This window comes from Delphinus delphis, chromosome 3, assembly GCF_949987515.2.
Source record: "Delphinus delphis chromosome 3, mDelDel1.2, whole genome shotgun sequence".
NCBI classification, from domain to species: Eukaryota; Metazoa; Chordata; class Mammalia; order Artiodactyla; family Delphinidae; genus Delphinus; species Delphinus delphis.
The window spans coordinates 6,898,467-6,916,352 of record NC_082685.1 but is presented as its reverse complement, the minus strand read 5'-3'; the positions used below and the strand labels follow the sequence as shown (position 1 = coordinate 6,916,352).

General features: G+C 40.7%; 1 protein-coding gene across 1 annotated transcript; it reads left to right on the top strand.

Annotated features, from left to right (window-relative positions):
* Positions 1-9,217: 9,217 nt before the first annotated feature.
* On the top strand, positions 9,218-12,565 carry LOC132421654 (methyl-CpG-binding domain protein 3-like 2B). Its single transcript, XM_060006455.1, has 2 exons — positions 9,218-9,262; positions 11,981-12,565. The coding sequence occupies exons 1-2, from the start codon at positions 9,218-9,220 to the stop codon at positions 12,563-12,565; spliced, it is 630 nt and encodes a 209-aa protein (XP_059862438.1).
* The last annotated feature ends 5,321 nt before the right edge of the window (positions 12,566-17,886 follow it).

The window sequence follows — 17,886 nt, the reverse complement described above, 5'->3', positions numbered from 1 at the left end:
GGTAGTAGAATCATTTTCACAATGTTGATTCTTCCAATCCAAGAACATGGTATATCTCTCCATCTATTTGTATCATCTTTAATTTCTTTCATCAGTGTCTTATAATTTTCTGCATACAGGTCTTTTGTCTCCTTAGGTAGGTTTATTCCTAGATATTTTATTCTTTTTGTTGCAATGGTGAATGAGAATGTTTTCTTGATTTCACTTTCAGAGTTTTCATCATTAGTGTATAGGAATGCCAGAGATTTCTGTGCATTAATTTTGTATCCTGCGACTTTACCAAATTCATTGATTAGCTCTAGTAGTTTTCTGGTAGCATCTTTAGGATTCTCTATGTATAGTATCATGTCATCTGCAAACAGTGACAGATTTACTTCTTTTCCTATTTGGATTCCTTTTATTTCCTTTTCTTCTCTGATTGCTGTGGCTAAAACTTCCAAAACTATGTTGAATAATAGTGGTGAGAGTGGGCAACCTTGTCTTGCTCCTGATCTTAGTGGAAATGGTTTCAGTTTTTCACCATTGAGAATGATGTTGGCTGTGGGTTTGTCATATATGGCCTTTTTTATGTTGAGATAAGTTCCCTCGACCTACTTTCTGGAGGGTTTTTATCATGAATGTGTGTTGAATTTTGTCGAAAGATTTTTCTGCATCTATGGAGATGATCATATGGTTTTTATTGTTCAATTTGTGAATATGGTGTATCACATTGATTGATTTGTGTATACTGAAGAATCCTTGCATTCCTGGGATAAACCCCATTTGATCATGGTGTAGGATCCTTTGAATGTGCTGTTGGATTCTGTTTGCTAGTATTTTGTTGAGGATTTTTGCATCTATGTTCATCAGTGATATTGGCCTGTAGTTTTCTTTCTTTGTGACATCCTTGTCTGGTTTTGGTATCAGGGTGATGGCGGCCTCGTAGAATGAGTTTGGGAGTGTTCCTCCCTCTGCTATATTTTGGAAGAGTTTGAGAAGGATAGGTGTTAGCTCTTCTCTAAATGTTTGATAGAATTTGCCTGTCAAGCATATTGTCCTGACCTTTTGTTTGTTGGAAGATTTAAAATCACAGTTTCGATTTCAGTGCTTGTGTTGATCTGTTTATAGTTTCTGTTTCTTCCTGGTTCAGTCTCGGAAGGTTTTACTTTTCTAAGAATTTGTCCATATCTTCCAGGCTGTCCATTTTATGGGCATATAGGTGTTTGTAGCAATCTCTCATGGTCCTTTGTATTTCTACAGGGTCAGTTGTTACTTCTCCTTTTTCATTTCTAATTCTATTTATTTGAATCTTCTCCCTTTTTTTCTTGATGAGTCTGGCTAATGGTTTATCAATTTTGTTTATCTTCTCAAAGAACCAGCTTTTAGTTTTATTGATCTTTGCTATAGTTTCCTTCATTTATTTTTCATTTATTTCTGATCTGATATTTATGATTTCTTTCCTTCTGCTAACTTTGGTGTTTTTTTGTTCTTCTTTCTCTAATTGCTTCAGGTGTAAGGTTAGGTTGTTTATTTGAGTGGTTTCTTGTTTCTTGAGGTAGGATTGTATTGGTATAAACTTCCCTCTTAGAACTGCTCTTGCTGCATCCCATAGGTTTTGGGGCATCGTGTTTTCATTGTCATTTGTTTCTAGGTATTTTTCGATTTCCTCTTTGATTTCTTCAGTATTGGTTATTAAGTAGTGTATTGTTTAGCTTCCATGTGTTTGTATTTTTTACAGATTTTTTTCCTGTAATTGATGTTTAGTCTCATAGTGTTTTGGTCGGAAAAGATACTTGATACGATTTCAATTTTCTTAAATTTATCAAGGCTTGATTTGTGACCCAAGATGTGATCTATCCTGGAGAATGTTCCATAAGCACGTGAGAAGAAAGTGTATTCTGTTGTTTTTGGATGGAATGTCCTATAAATATCAATTAAATCCATTTTGTTTAATGTATCTTTTAAAGCTTGTGTTTCCTTATTTTCATTTTGGATATCTGTCCATTGGTGAAAGTGGGGTGTTAAAAGTCCCCTACTATGATTGTGTTACTGTTGATTTCCCCTTTTATGGCTGTTAGCATTGTCCTTATGTATTGAGGTGCTCCTATATTGGGTGCATAAATATTTATAATTGTTATATCTTCTTCTTGGATTGATCCCTTGATCATTATGTAGTGTCCTTCTTTGTCTCTTGTAATAGTCTTTATTTTAAAGTTTATTTTGTCTGATATGAGAATTGCTACTCCAGCTTTCTTTTGATTTCCATTTGCATGGAATATCTTTTTCCATCCCCTTACTTTCAGTCTGTATGTGTCCCTAGGTCTGAGGTGGGCTCTTGTAGGCAGCATATATGGGTCTTGTTTTTGTATGCATTCAACCAGTCTATGTGTTTTGGTTGGAGCATTTAATCCATTTACATTTAAGGTAATTATCAATATGTATGTTCCTATTACCATTTTCTTAATTGTTTTGGGTTTGTTTTTGTAGGTCTTTTCCTTCTCTTATGTTTCCTGCCTAGAGAAGTTCCTTTAGCATTTGTTGTAAAGCTCGTTTGGTGGTGCTGAAATCCCTTAGCTTTTGCTTTTCCGTAAAGGTTTTAATTTCTCTGTCGAATCTGAATGAGATCCTTGCTAGATAGAGTAATCTTGGTTGTAGGTTTTTCCCTTTCATCACTTTAAATATGTCCTGCCACTCCCTTCTGGCTTGTAGAGTTTCTGCTGAAAGGTCAGCTGTTAACCGTATGGGGATTCCCCTATATGTTATTTGTTGTTCTTCCCTTGCTGCTTTTAATATTTTTTCTTTGTATTTAATTTTTGATAGTTTGATTAATATGTGTCTTGACATGTTCTTCCTTGCATTTATCCTGCATGGGACTCTCTGTGCTTCCTGGACTTATTAACTATTTCCTTTCCCATATTAGGGACGTTTTAAACTATAATCTTTTCAAATATTTTCTCAGTCCCTTACTTTTTCTCTTCGTCTTCTGGGACCCCTATAATTCAAATGTTGGTGTGTTTAATGTTGTCCCAGAGGTCTCTGAGATTGTCCTCAATTCTTTTCATTCTTTTTTCTTTATTCTGCTCTGCAGTAGTTATTTCCACTATTTTATCTTCCAGGTCACTTTTCCATTCTTCTGCCTCAGTTATTCTGCTATTGATTCCTTCTAGAGAATTTTTAATTTCATTTATTGTGTGTTCATCATTGTTTGTTCACTGTTCTTCTAAGTCCTTGTTAAAACGTCCCTTGTATTTTCTCCATTCTATTTCCAAGATTTTGGATCATCTTTACTGTCATTACTTGGAATTCTTTTTTAGGTAGGCTACCTATTTCCTCTTCATTTGTTTGGTCTGGTGCGTTTTTACCTTGCCCCTTCATCTCCTTTGTGTTTCTCTGTCTTCTCATTTTGCTTAACTTACTGTGTTTGGGGTCTCCTTTTTGCAGGCTGCAGGTTTGTAGTTCCCAGTGTTTTTGGTGTCTGACCCCAGTGGCTAAGGTTGGTTCAGTGGCTTGTGTAGGCTTCCTGGTGGAGGGGACTAGTGCCTGTGTTCTGGTGGATGAGGCCGGATCTTGTCTTTCTGGTGGGCAGGACTGCATCTGGTGGTGTGTTTTGGGGTGTCTGTGACCTTATGATTTTAAGCAGCCTCTCTGCTAATGGGTGGGGGTTGTGTTCCTGTCTTGTTAGTTGTTTGGCATGGGGTGTCCAGCACTGGAGCTTGCTGGTCGTTGAGTGGAGCTGGGTCCTAGCGTTGAGATGGAGAGCTTGGGTAAGCTTTCACCATTTGATATTTCGTGGGGCCAGGAGGTCTCTGGTGGACCAATGTCCTGAACTTGGCTCTCCCACCTCAGAGGCACAGGCCTGACACCTGGTCAGAGCACCAAGATCCTGTCAGCCACACAGCTCAGAAGAAAATGGAGAAAAAAAAGAAAGAAAGAAAGAGCAAAAAAGAAATAAAATAAACTTATTAAAATAAAAAATAGTTATTAAAAAATTAAGAAGTAATTAAAAAAAAGAAGAGAGCAACCAAAACAAAAAACAAATCCACCAATGATAAGAAGCAATAAAAACTATACTAAAAAAAACAAAGGACAGACAGAACCCTAAGACAAATGGTAAAAGCAAAGCTATACAGACAAAATTACATACAGAAGCATATACATACACACTCACAGAAAGAGCAAAAGGAAAAAATATATATATATCCTTGTTCCCAAAGTCCACTGCCTCAATTTTGGGATGATTCGTTGTCTATGCAGGTTTTCCACAGATGCAGGTACATCAAGTTGACTGTGGAGATTTAATCCACTGCTCCTGAGGCTGCTGGGAGAGATTTCCCTTCCTCTTCTTTGTTCGCACAGCTCCTGGGGTTCAGCTTTGGATTTGGCCCCGCCTCTGTGTGTAGGTCGCCTGAGGGCATCTGTTCTTTGCTCAGACAGGACGGGGTTAAAGTAGCGGCTGATTCGGGGGCTCTGGCTCACTCAGGCCGGGGGGAGGGAGGGGCACGGAGTGCGGGGCGAGCCTGCGGCGGCAGAGGCCGGCGTGACGTTGCACCAGCCTGAGGCGCGCCGTGCGTTCTCCCGGGGAAGTTGTCCCTGGATCCCAGGACCCTGGCGGTGGCGGGCTGCACAGGCTCTCCGGAAGGGAGGTGTGGAGAGTGACCTGTGCTCGCACACAGGCTTCTTGGTGGCGGCAGCAGCAGCCTTAGCGTCTCATGCCCGTCTCTGGGGTCCGCGCTGTTAGCCGCAGCTCGCGCCCATCTCTGGAGCTCGTTTAGGCGGTGCTCTGAATCCCCTCTCCTTGCGCACCTCGAAACAATAGTCTCTTGCCTCTTTGGCAGGTCCAGACTTTCCCCCGGACTCCCTCCCGACTAGCCGTGGCGCACTAACCCCCTTCAGGCTGTGTTCATGCCGCCAACCCCAGTCCTCTCCCTGCGCTCCGATGGAAGCCCGAGCCTCAGCTCCCAGCCCCGCCCGCCCCGGCGGGAGAGCAGACAAGCCTCTCGGCCTGGTGAGTGCCGGTCGGCACCGATCCTCTGTGCGGGAATCTCTCCGCTTTGCCCTCCGCACCCCTGTTGCTGTGCTCTCCTCCGCGGCTTCGAAGCTCCCCCGCCTCCGCCACTCCCCGTCTCCGCCCGCCAAGGGGCTTCCTAGTGTGTGAAAACCTTTCCTCCTTCACAGCTCCCTCCCACTGGTGCAGGTCCTGTCCCTATCCTTTTGTCTCTGTTTTTTCTTTTTTCTTTTGCCCTACCCAGGTACGTGGGGAGTTTCTTGCCTTTTGGGAGGTCTGAGGTCTCCTGCCAGCGTTCAGTGGGTGTTCTATAGGAGTTGTTCCACATGTAGATGTATTTCTGATGTATCTGTGGGGAGGAAGGTGATCTCCGTGTCTTACTCCTCCGCCATCTTGAGGGTCTCCAAGGTATCATCTTTTAAGTGATACACTGCGATAAATGAGCAATTATAGCTTAAGATTCCAAACTTTCCCTCCGTAATCCAATCATGAGATTCTAGACACCATCATCAATCTAAAATGCAAACCTGATCAGTTACCTTATTTTTAAAAAGTCTTAAATATCTTTTTAAAAAACTTTTAGCTATACATTGGAGTATAGTTGATTAACAATGATGTGTTAGTTTCAGGTTAGTTAGTTTCAGTATAGTTGATTAACAATGATGTGTTAGTTAGTTTCAATGATGTGTTAGTTTCAGTCACTTTCAGCAAAGTGATTCAGTTATACATATACATGTTTCTATTCTTTTTCAAATTCTTTTCCCATTTAGGTTGTTACCTAATATTTGAGCAGAGTTCCCTGTGCTATACAGTAAGTCCTTTTTGGTTATTCATTTTAAATATAGCAGGGTACTTTTAATCTTTCATTTATGTCTTCAGCAGATATTTACCCTGTTTTCCTATCATAATTATTAACATTGCCCTTTTCATTCCCCAATATATCCCAGTTGAGAGGGACAATTATTTGATCTCCCCTTTTATAGAGCACACACATTATGTGCAAACTCTGGGGTAAAATCTGTGATCCAGAAATAAACTAAAGAGACTCACTGCCCCTGTTGAAGTTAACCTTACTGAGAGGAAAGAGTTATAAAGAGCGCGCAGAATTTATAACACGCTATATAGAAATAACTTCTGTGATGAACCGCAAGGTTTTATCCAGCCAACAGCAATAGAATTAGAACAACGTGGCCTACATAATTTTAAATTTGGTGGAACACACATTAAGGAAAGTAAACACGAATAGAGGAAACTGTTTTTTAACCCTTTTATTTAACCGAAGAAATTTAATATTATCATTTCAAAATGTAGCCCCATCAGAATGAAGTGCAAGATATGTTATATCCTTTTCTTGTTTCTGAGCCTTGAAATAGTATTTTAACATTACAGCCCATCTAGTTCAAAAGTTAAATTTGATCTGTATCTAAATTTTATAAGATTTCCAGTAGTAAGAAAGATTCACACAAAGTTTTTTTTTTTTTTTTTTTTTTTTTTTGGTGGTACGTGGGCCTCTCACTGTTGTGGCCTTTCCCGCTGCGGCGCACAGGCTCCGGACGCGCAGGCCCAGCAGCCATGGCTCACGGGCCCAGCCGCTCCACGGCATGTGGGATCTTCCCGGACTGGGGCACGAACCCGTGTCCCCTGCATCGGCAGGCGGACTCCCAACCACTGTGCCACCAGGGAAGCCCACAAAGTATTTTTTAATCCTCTTTTATGGATGTCTATTCTAGAGTTTGACTCATTTTTCTAGACCAGTTTTAGCATTGTTTCATGACAGAATTACTATATTTATATAATGTCTTGATGTACTTTACCAGATGAGGGTAACCCAGAGACTTTCCTGGCGGTCCAGTGCTTAAGACTCTGCCTTCCACTGAAGGGGGCATGGGATCAGTCCCTGGCTGGGGAACTAAGATACCACATGCCGTACAGTGCGGCCAAAAAAAAAAAGAATGTGACTCTCCAGATGTATATAACTCAAAATTTTTTTCCACTCATAGTTTCCATCCCTTCTGTCTTCCTAGTGAATTTTGGTGAACTTTGACTCCGAATATAGCTTAACGTGATGGAAGTTACAATTTTTTAAAATCTATTTGCGTTTAATTGTATCAAAAGGAATAATTTCCGCCCTCATTGTAAAACTGCTCTCTCTTTTCTTTAAAAATAAAGCTATAGGACTTCCCTGGTGGCGCAGTGGTTGAGAGTCCGCCTGCCAATGCAGGGGACACGGGTTCGTGCCCCGGTCCGGGAAGATCCCACATGCCGCGGAGTGGCTGGGCCCGTGAGCCATGACCGCTGAGCCTGCGCGTCCGGAGCCTGTGCTCCGCAACGGGAGAGGCCACAACAGTGAGAGGCCCGGGTACCGCAATAAAAAAAAAAAAAAAAAGCTATATATTTTGTTTTTGTTAGAGTGAAATTAAGCATTTAAGTGATTATGAAGGTGTTGATTCCAGCAAAAGACTGGATTAAAACTGCAAGACAGTTCAAGAGTAAATATCCCAACAAAAGCACAGTGTGAACAATATTGAAAAACTCAGGACAGAGTTAAAAGAGAAGTGGGATGTGATTAAAAGGGGGAGCAGAGGGAATTTGATGAGGAATTGATATCACAATGAAAATATACACAAGCATGTTCCAAACGGATGAAAGACATCAACCCACACATGTAATTAACTCAACATTCTTTAAGCAAAGAAAATACATGGGAAACAATAATGAGCTACACTATGGTCTAAAAATCAGAGTGAATATCAAAGATTTTAGAAAATGCAAAGGCCAAATAAGCAAGAAAATGCTAATTGGGGATGTCTAAACATAAATAAGATATAGATCAACAGAGCACTATTTTTTTCTTTTTTTCTTTTTTTTTTTTTTTTGCGGTACGCGGGTCTCTCACTGTTGTGGCCTCTCCTGTTGCGGAGCACAGGCTCCGGATGCACAGGCTCAGCGGCCATGGCTCACGGGCCCAGCCGCTCCGCGGCATGTGGGATCTTCCCGGAACGGGGCACGAATCCGTGTCCCCTGCATCGGCAGGCGGACTCTCAACCCCTGCGCCACCAGGGAAGCCCAGAGCACCATTTTTAAATTGGTCAAAAGTCATATCAAATCAGAATTCTATACCCAGCATCGATATTGCCCCAAATTAAGATTCTTTGAAAACTTAAAGTAAAGCATTTCATGGTTAGTAGTCTTGAATTGGACAAAATACTAGAATGAGTTATGAAGTCCAAAGGAAAATATCTCAGATCAAAAGCCAGGAATGCAGGAGGAAATGAAAAGAAAAGAAAAGAATAATTTAGAAATAAATATAAGTGAAGTTTGTTTCATAAAGCAATTCTGGAACTCTCTCATGGAGATTAAAATACATGTAAGAATTAAGATGCATGACAACAGTAACAGAAAAGTCAGGAAAGTTGAATGGAATTAAAAGTGTTCTAAGGTATTAGCATTTGGGAGATGTGGTAAGAGCAATTAACTGGATTAGTCTATATTAGTTAAAGGAGTCAGAATTTTATCACTAAAGTAACTTCACAAGTTCTGTATGTGACTGCAACTAGCAAGTTTATAGAGAGAAAATGTAAAAATAAAAGAATTAAATTATAGTGAAATAAAGACAGTAAAGAGACTGTTTATGTCAGAGGGTAGGGAAGGAGTAAGATGGTTGAAATAATCTCGAATTTACCAGTAATTAGGTGAAATGTAAATGTACAAAATATTGAGTTCTTTTCAATGATTCTGTGATACAGACTTCATAGACTTGTGACCAAATATTTTGGACATTCTTTTATTGATAAACATTTATACAATCTGTAGTTTTTTTTATGAAAACATAAGTTGTGTGGAAATTTTAGCATGTAGGAACGTCCATAACTTTTTTTGTAGAAGGTATCCATACTGAGTGAAAAAGGAAACATTAAATTTTTGATAGAAAGTACAAACAGCACCCCCATTCACAAATGTATTAAATTTTTTCATATAGTATTTCATATTATTCAATAGTGGCTAATATTGTCAATAGCCCCAAATTCTTGTGTTTGTGTGGAGAGATTTGGGAATCTCTCCAATGCCTCTGATCTGAGATAGAGTGTGTCCTCTCGATTGGGTTGTCTCCTGATTGGGTTGTCCACCCTCTTCCCCTATAAAAGGGGGAATCAGAGGCAGAATCACTGCACTTTCCAGCAAGACACAGGCTGTCTGCATCTCAAGGGTGGGCCCAAGGACAGCTCTCGGAAGATGGGGGAACCTGAATGGACCAGTTTTCCAAGCCAGCCTCTTCTGGTGAGTGTGGAATCCATACCGATGGCAAGAGTGTACATTAGGATGCTGTTTTCTTCTGTAAAATCTAATTTAGCAGAATTTAGCTCCAAAAGCAAGAAGGTATCTCATTGAAAGTTATTTCCCAGGTGTTAATGTTTCTTAAGAAATAGTCAAGATTGTGTATATTTTTGTATATGAAGTTTTTTTGGATAATACATGACATGTGTGGTGCGTGTGTGTGTGTGTGTGTGTGTTTTAACCAAAATCACTAGGTAGTGGAAGTAGTATTTGGCCCTAGAGTGTTTAAATCGTTCTCCTCTATGGACAATTATTTGCCCACAATGTGTTTGGTCTTTTTTTCTTCTTTTTAAAAAAATTCTGTTCTCTGCTTCAAATAGGGCTCTCCAGTTTCTTTGTCATCCATCATTGTAGTTAATTTCTTTTTCCTACTCTCCCTTCTTACTTCTATTCCTCCCTATTCCGCTCCTTCCCTCTCTGTCTTTGTGTTGGCCTTGCTATAGATCATAGCACCTAATTATACCTAACGCTATTACTAGACATTCCTTAGTCTATAACCCTTTTCTCTCACCAAGATTAAAATAATCTAGGGCAATGACTTTGTTAAGTTAAATTCCGAGTAGTGTGTTTTAGTACACAACTTGGCATATAACAGCTGCTCTATAAATAGGCAGATCATTTTTCTATCAAACATTTTTCTATCAAACATTTCTCTATCAAACATTTCATTACATTTTGAGTAATGAAAGGGGTAGTATTAATTATAATGTCAGGACAACAGGAATAAAGTGAGTTTTATGTTTTCCCTTTAAAAAAATATCTTCGAAGACAGAAGTGTGAGATTTAAAAGGAAAGGTGCACTGATTAGGTTCACAGTTTAAACAGATTATTGTGAAGAGACTTAGAATGGATCACAGAGAGAAAGGATTGAAATCTTTGATTGCAGTCCACCCCAAAACAGACTAACTCATTTTATCATTGTAGTTGTGTGCATTTATTAGAAAAATTTGGAAAGTAGTTTTTGGAGTTTACATAACTTCTCTTAAAAAAAGATATCTGAGCACCTTGGAAAGCCAAAGCACTAAATGACTGTATCAGTGGAAACATTAAAATTCTTATTATCCTCTCTTCATTGAGTACCCAACTTAGTGAGAAAAGCAATCTCAAATAAGTACATAATATGCCACATAAAATTAAAAAAATTTACACAGAGAAAATGTAAGATTAATTTTGATATGGCAACAGGAAAGGTAATTCTGTGGCATTTTGTAGGTCAAATGAAAGGTGCTCAAGAATTATTCAAAAGTTGGGAATCTTCAGGTGGATTCAGGAGGGCAAATGGATGGCTAATTGGTATGAGAATGTGGGGTGGTAGGGCGTCCAGAATGCCATTCAGGGGCAAATGCGATATTACTTCCAACAAGTGAGTTTGTGGAGACATTGAGATAAGGATGAACTATTTGGGGAATTGGCTGGTTCAACTTGGGACCTGGTCACAGTGAGTTGGGTCATGGATATTATCACTGATCTGGTGGGTAGGCAGATGGATATTTGGGTCTTAGAGTTGAAGCCAGATCGGTGAATCTGTGAGCATTTCTAGTTCATTAATGGTATTTGAAGGCAGGGGAACGGATGGGATTGCCTAGAAGAAGGTTTGGATGTAGAACAGATGTGAGAGCAGGACCGACTTCTAAGAAGCATCAATTGTTGTGTTGAGATAGTAGAGAGAGGAGTAGGAGGAGGGGAGGATGGGAGTCAGGGAGTAAACATTGTTATTTACAGGGCTTCTCTGGTGGCGCAGTGGAGGAGAGTCCGCCTGCCGATGCAGGGGACACGGGTTCGTGCCCCGGTCCGGGAAGATCCCACATGCCGCGGAGCGGCTGGGCCCGTGAGCCATGGCCGCTGAGCCTGCACGTCCGGAGCCTGTGCTCCGCAACGGGAGAGGCCACAACAGTGAGAGGCCCGCGTACCGCCAAAAAAAAAAAAAAAAAAAAAAAAAAAAAAAAGTTATTTACAGTGGAAAAAAGGAACTTTATGATGAGAATGTGGCCTTTCTAAGTTATGTTATGAGCAGGAGGATATTTGAGTGAAGATGGGACTTGGGTTTGAAAGAAAAGTATTGGAGTGTTGAGAGGTACATGATCTCACTGAAGATGAAGCACTAAAGAACTATGAAAACGAGGTGATTGCATGTCTTAAAGCAAAGTAAAAAAGAGATATAAAAAAGTTTAATGTCTTGGTATTCAAAGAACCCTGTGATCTCTTTGTCCAGATAGTGTTGGATTAGGGGGTACCAGCATGTGCGGAGTTGACAGTGACAGGGGTGGTAAGAGGAAAACATCCTCAAAGGAGGATGGTGGAGGGGAAAGTCTGGAATTGGTACTGGGCAATGACCTGGAGCTTCCTGTCCCTGACTCCTATCTGTTTGATGTCCCAGGCTTCAGTTCTCAATGTGTGGTGCCGGTACTAGCAGCATCAGCGTCAGTTGGAATCACCTAGAAACGCAATTTCTTGTCCCCACCCCAGACTGACTTGCATTGAGATCTGGAAATCTGAGTTCTAACAACCCTCTGAAAGACTGTGACGCAGAGTAAATTGAGATTCATTTCTCTAGGGAGACAGGAGAGCGGTTATCCAAACGAGCTGAGGACATTCTCCATGACCGGCAGTGGTTTCATCCCCCACTTTATTCAAATGGTACATTTCGTTTTGTTTTCACAGGGGAAGCTCAAAAGAAATATGATGCCTGAGACGTTGGAGAAGAAAAGACAAGATCATTTAGCCAAGGCCAAGCAGAGACATCGTGAAGGAACTGCACTTCCTATGAGGCTGACCAGCTGCATTTTCAAGAGGCAAGTCACGAAGATAACTTCTCATCCTGACAATGCAGTCAGGCGCCGTCGATGCGAGGGGACCTTGGAGAAGCCCCAGCAAGCCTGTGCATTCAGGAGACTGCAGGGGCTCCAGGTCTACAGCCCTGAAGGAGAACCTTTCAGCACGTTGGACAGCGCAATTATTTTCGGAGTAATTGCCCTGCGTGGTGCTGGTGAATCCCTGGGCCGTGCTGGTGCCGGGTCTCTGCACACCAGCCCTGAAGCCATCACTACCCAGTGTTCAGACGGGGCAGAGATGATCCCAGGATTGGGTCTCTTCCTCCCACAGACCCTCTACAGGCAACGAGTAACATATGCAGATATTCGCCAACAGGCTCGGAAAGTGAAAAGAGCAAGGGAGAGACTGGGTATGGCCTTGAGGGCAGACAGGCTTGCCAGGGAGACAGAGAGAGCCAGGAGCCCTGAGAACTAGGTGAAAAATGGACGAGACTGTCCTGAAGAAGCCGAGTGCTGCGGCCCCTGGGAAGTGGTTCACTGCAGGACAGCCCTCCGTTCTACTTGCCTCTTTAAGTGTCAACCGTGTTTCTGGACTGAGATGTTTTGTTAGATGAACATTGTACTCTGTTAAACTCTTGGTAGACAAAAACGACAAGAGTAAACGTTTTTGTGAGTGAGAGATTGGGTTTCATGTGACAAGAAAAATGATTTTTCCTTATCTTTGTACACTTCAATCTCTGTCAGGATTTCTCTATTGAATTCTACAGAGGTAATGTAGTCTGGGGGGATTATTTAATGTTTTTGGTTATAATATTTTCTTACATTGCTTACACTTAGGCAAGAAATGATACCTACTCTAGAGATTATTTTTTAATATTAATGCTATAAAATTTTATTAAGCTTGCTTTTTACTTCTCATTTAACATCTTTTTTTGTCATTGGGTCAAATGCTAAATCAGACATGACTTTTTTTTTTAACATCTTTATTGGAGTATAATTGCTTTACAATGGTGTGTTAGTTTCTGCTGTACAATAAAGTGAATCAGCCATACACATACATATATCCCCATATCCCCTTCCTCTTGCATCTCCCTCCTACCCTCCCTATCCCACCCCTCTAGGTGGACACAAAGCACCGAGCTGATCTCCCTGTGCTATGCGGCTGCTTCCCACTGGCTATCTATTTTACGTTTGGTAGTGTATATATGTCCATGCCACTCTCTCACTTTGTCCCAGCTTCCCCTTCCCCTTCCCCATATCCTCAAGTCCATTCTCTAGTAGGTCTGTGTCTTTATTCATGTCTTGCCCCTAGGTTCTTCATGAACAACTTTTTTGTTTGTTTGTTTGTTTTAGATTCTATATATATGTGTTAGCATACGGTATTTGTCTTTCTCTTTCTGACTTACTTCACTCTGTATGACAGTCTCTAGGTCCATCCACCTCACTACAAATAACTTAATTTCGTTTCTTTTTATGGCTGAGTAATATTCCATTGTATATATGTGCCACATCTTCTTTATCCATTCATCTGTCGATGGACACTTAGGTTGCTTCCATGTCCTGGCTATTGTAAATTGAGCTGCAATGAACATTTTGGTACATGACGCCTTTTTTTTTTTTTTTTCCGGTATGCGGGCCTCTCACTGTTGTGGCCTCTCCCGTTGCGGAGCACAGGCTCCGGATGCGCAGGCTCAGCGGCCATGGCTCACGGGCCCAGCCGCTCCGTGGCATGTGGGATCCTCCCGGACCGGGGCACGAACCCGTGTCCCCTGCATTGGCAGGCGGACTCTCAACCACTGCACCACCAGGGAAGCCCCATGACGCTTTTTGAATTATGGTTTTCTCAGGGTATATGGCCAGTAGTGGGATTGCTGGGTCGTATGGTAGCTCTATTTTTAGTTTTTTAAGGAACCTCCATACTATTCTCCATAGTGGCTGTATCAATTCACATTCCCACCAGCAGTGCAAAGGGTTCCCTTTTCTCCACACCCTCTCCAGCATTTATTGTTTGTAGAGTTTTTGATTATGGCCATTCTGACCAGCGTGAGATGATATCTCATTGCAGTTTTGATTTGCATTTCTCTAATGATTAATGATGTTGAGCATTCTTTCATGTGTTTGTTGGCAACCTGTATATATTCTTTGGAAAAATGTCTATTTAGGTCTTCTGCCCATTTTTAGATTGGATTGTTTGGTTTTTTGATATTAAGCTGCATGAGCTGCTTGTAAATTTTGGAGATTAATCCTTTGTCAGTTGCTTCATTTGCAAACATTTTTACATACTCTTTTTAAATGTACTTTTTAAAGGTTCATTTTTTTCCCTAGAACTTGATTTTGAAAATATTATTGATGAGTTTGCTTCTAGTAAAACAAAGAAAGTAAAATTTTCATAAATTCTGGTTGTTATAAATAAAATATTTAAATTTAAAATAATATTTTACATCCTAATATCCTTACATTTCAACTTTTCAATTTTTTTCAACTACTTTAATGATCTGGGATGGGAAGGCACATTGTCAGTGGTCAATAAATATTACTTGACTGGATGGATTTGTATTTTGCAGTGGGAGGACGCCATAAATTATTTGGATTGTAAGAGGACAATGTTATTGCACTTTATGGGATTTAAAAACTATGCAGGTTTTATCCTAAGTCTCTTTTCTCTCTCTAGTGGAGGCATATGAGACATGGGGGTGAATAAATACACCAAGCTTGATGTTTATAGTAAGAAAAAATCCTATTGTGGAGATCACAACTTTACCCACTTACTTTAGAAATATAGGATTCCTGAAGGTGACTGTATTTTAGACCAACATGTAACACTGTTGCAGAAACAGATAAAGCCTTGCACAGATCTTCTTCAGAAAGAACTTTAATTCAACCATTATAGATTTATAGGTCCTAATAACTACGAGGAAATGGAGATCCAACCTTTCTCTTTGTCTATTTCAAGTTGTTGCAATCAAATACAAAATGTTGACAACCCATTGGCTACTGTGTCAGATGGGGCAATTGCCACAAGTAATGTTTCATAGCAAACCACTCATGAAACTAAGTGTCTGAAAAAAATGAGGCTTGATTGTTGCTGCTGAGTCTGTGGGTTGGCTGGGGCAGTGTGCTGATCTTGGCTGGGCTCACTCATATGACCACAGTCAGCTACAAGTTGGCTAGGTGGCTGATTATGGAAAACCTCAGCTGGTATAATAGGATTACTAAACTGTCTTCCATATGTTTCTCACATATGTCCAGCAGTTTATCCTGGGCATATTCTCATGGCAGAGGCAGGTATGCAAAATCAAGCAAGATTAACCATGTAAAGGGAAAAAAGAATGGCACACTCACTTTTGAAACCTCTGAGTCACACTTGCTAATATTCCTTTGGCCAAAGCGAGTCTCAAAGCCAAGTCTGAGTCAGAGTGGGAAGGAGTTACAAAGTTGCAGGGGAAGGGGTGTGGAGACATGGAGACACGTCTTGAGGCCACTGATGCAATCAATCTACCTATATTGGCTAAATGTAAGAGCTGTGCAATCTCATTTCAATATCCCTTAGAACTGTCACCGCTGTACTGAACACTCTGGATAAGCCAAGCATTGAAGACCCACCTATCATAAATGAACCCTTGTTTGTAAACATGTATCAACCCCCTCCCAAGTTGTGGCTGCCACAAATGACAAAAACCAAGCCTCTGACAACCAAGTTTAATGTTGCTATCAAATTGTCCAACACATGATTATTACTGAGCCAATTGAATCCTAAGTGGTAAGTTGATTCAAAGTAAATATTTAGTCTCTTCTCTGTGTCCCCAAGAATTCCTGAGGTCAAAGGAAGAGAAGGCAAGGGGCCAGGGGTCTGGAAGAGGAGCTCTGTTATCAAGAGCTCAAAGCCCAGCTCAGCCACCTACAGCTGTGTAATGCTGAGAAAGGTACTTAAGCTCTCTGGGTCTCAGCTTAAAAAGGAGAGAATTCATTCATTCCCTCATTCATTCAACGTATTTATGGAGAACCTACTAAATACAATTCTCTGTACAGATGGAGTTCAGAGTTTGTTGGAGACACCCCCCCAAAAAAAGGGAAATTATAGTACAGGGCTAGAAAGCATGAAGTTGTACAAAAAGAATTAATAAACAGAGAGCTAAAGTAAATAGATTTGGGAGGTTATAAAAGGGAGTTCTCAAGTCCTGTGTCGATAGCAGAGCCCAAGAAAAAGAAAGACTTCTCTTCTTTCCTGGCAAGGACTCAGCCAATAAAAGCCTTGGACTCTTTGTTTACTATAGCCCTCTTAACTTCCTTTTCCTCTCTTTAAAAGAGTTCTCTTTCCCTTGCTGTACAGGAACTTGCATGTGGCTCACCGCACGTTGCATATTGCAGACCCTGAATTGCAATTCTCCACTGATACCAAATAAACCCATTTTTGCTGGAGAAATATCTGACAGTCTATTTGTTTCAGCTCAACAAAGCCTTAGGAGACACACAGAGATGATATCTAATCCTACTTCAAGAGATTCAAAGAATAATATAATATAGTAAATCAACTATACTTCACTTTTTTAAAAAAGAGAGATTCAAAGAATATTTCCTAGTGGAAGTGATGACTAAGCTGAGACTCAAAGAGAGGATAACAATGAATCAGATTTTGAGGAAAAATGTCATAGGAAGAGGGAATGGCAGGTGTAAAGTCCCAAAATAAATGTTTCCTTTCTGGCTTTAAAGACAAGCTGAGCTATCGGCATGGAAAACAGAAGAATATTCTAGAACATTCATGAGTACAACACAAATCCCCTGGGGATCTCATTAAAATGCAGGCTCTCTGTGCTCTAAAGCCCGCGAGCCACAACTGCTGAGCCCACACGCCACAACTACTGAAGCCCACGTGCCCTAGAGCCCACGTGCCGCAACTACTGAGTCCATGTGCTGCAACTACTGAAGCCCGCATGCCTAGAGCCCATGCTCCACAAGAGAAGCCACCACAAAGAGAAGCCTGTGCACCACAACGAAAAGTAGCCCCCGTTCACTGCAACAAGAGAAAGGCCGTGCACAGCAACGAAGACCCAACGCAGCCAAAAAGTACATAAATAAAACAAAACAAAAAGTAAAAAAAAAAATGCAGGCTCTGGTTCAGCAGATCTGGGGTGGCACCTGATGTCCTACTTTTCTAACAAGGTGAGGCTGATTCTTCTGGTCCACAGACTACACTTTGATTAGGGAGCTATTAAAGTGGCCACAGAGGGGAGATCTACCTGTTGAATTTTCACTTCCTTCTTTTTTTTTCAATTGAAGTATAGTTGACTTACAGTATTATGTTACTTTCAGGTGTACAGCATGGTAATTTGATATTTTTATAGATTATACTCCATATAAAGTTATCATAAAATATTGACTATATTCACTCTGCTGAACCTTACATTTTTGTCACTTATTTATTTTACACCTAGAAGTTTGTACCTCTTAATTCCCTTTGACTGCTCCTACTTACCAACATAACTCTTTTAAGTGTTTCTGCCTATAAGTGTGTGTGCTTTATTTATCCCCTGAGGCTCTCCTTACAATTTTACTGACCATTTCTATAAAAGCAGGAGGGTTCTTTGTTGAAAGGTAAGGCAGTCAGTCAGAAGACACATCATTTATTGAGGGCTACTCTCTGTGTCAAGCATGTGATAGATGCTGGAGAGGCACTCTTGAAGCCACACATCCATGGACTTAGGACAAAACAAAATGGTAGCCAGAAGTTCTTGGTCCCGCCATTGCACTGCGATCTGTTATCTCCGCAAAACTCTGGAAAGTCAAAGAGTTGCAGAA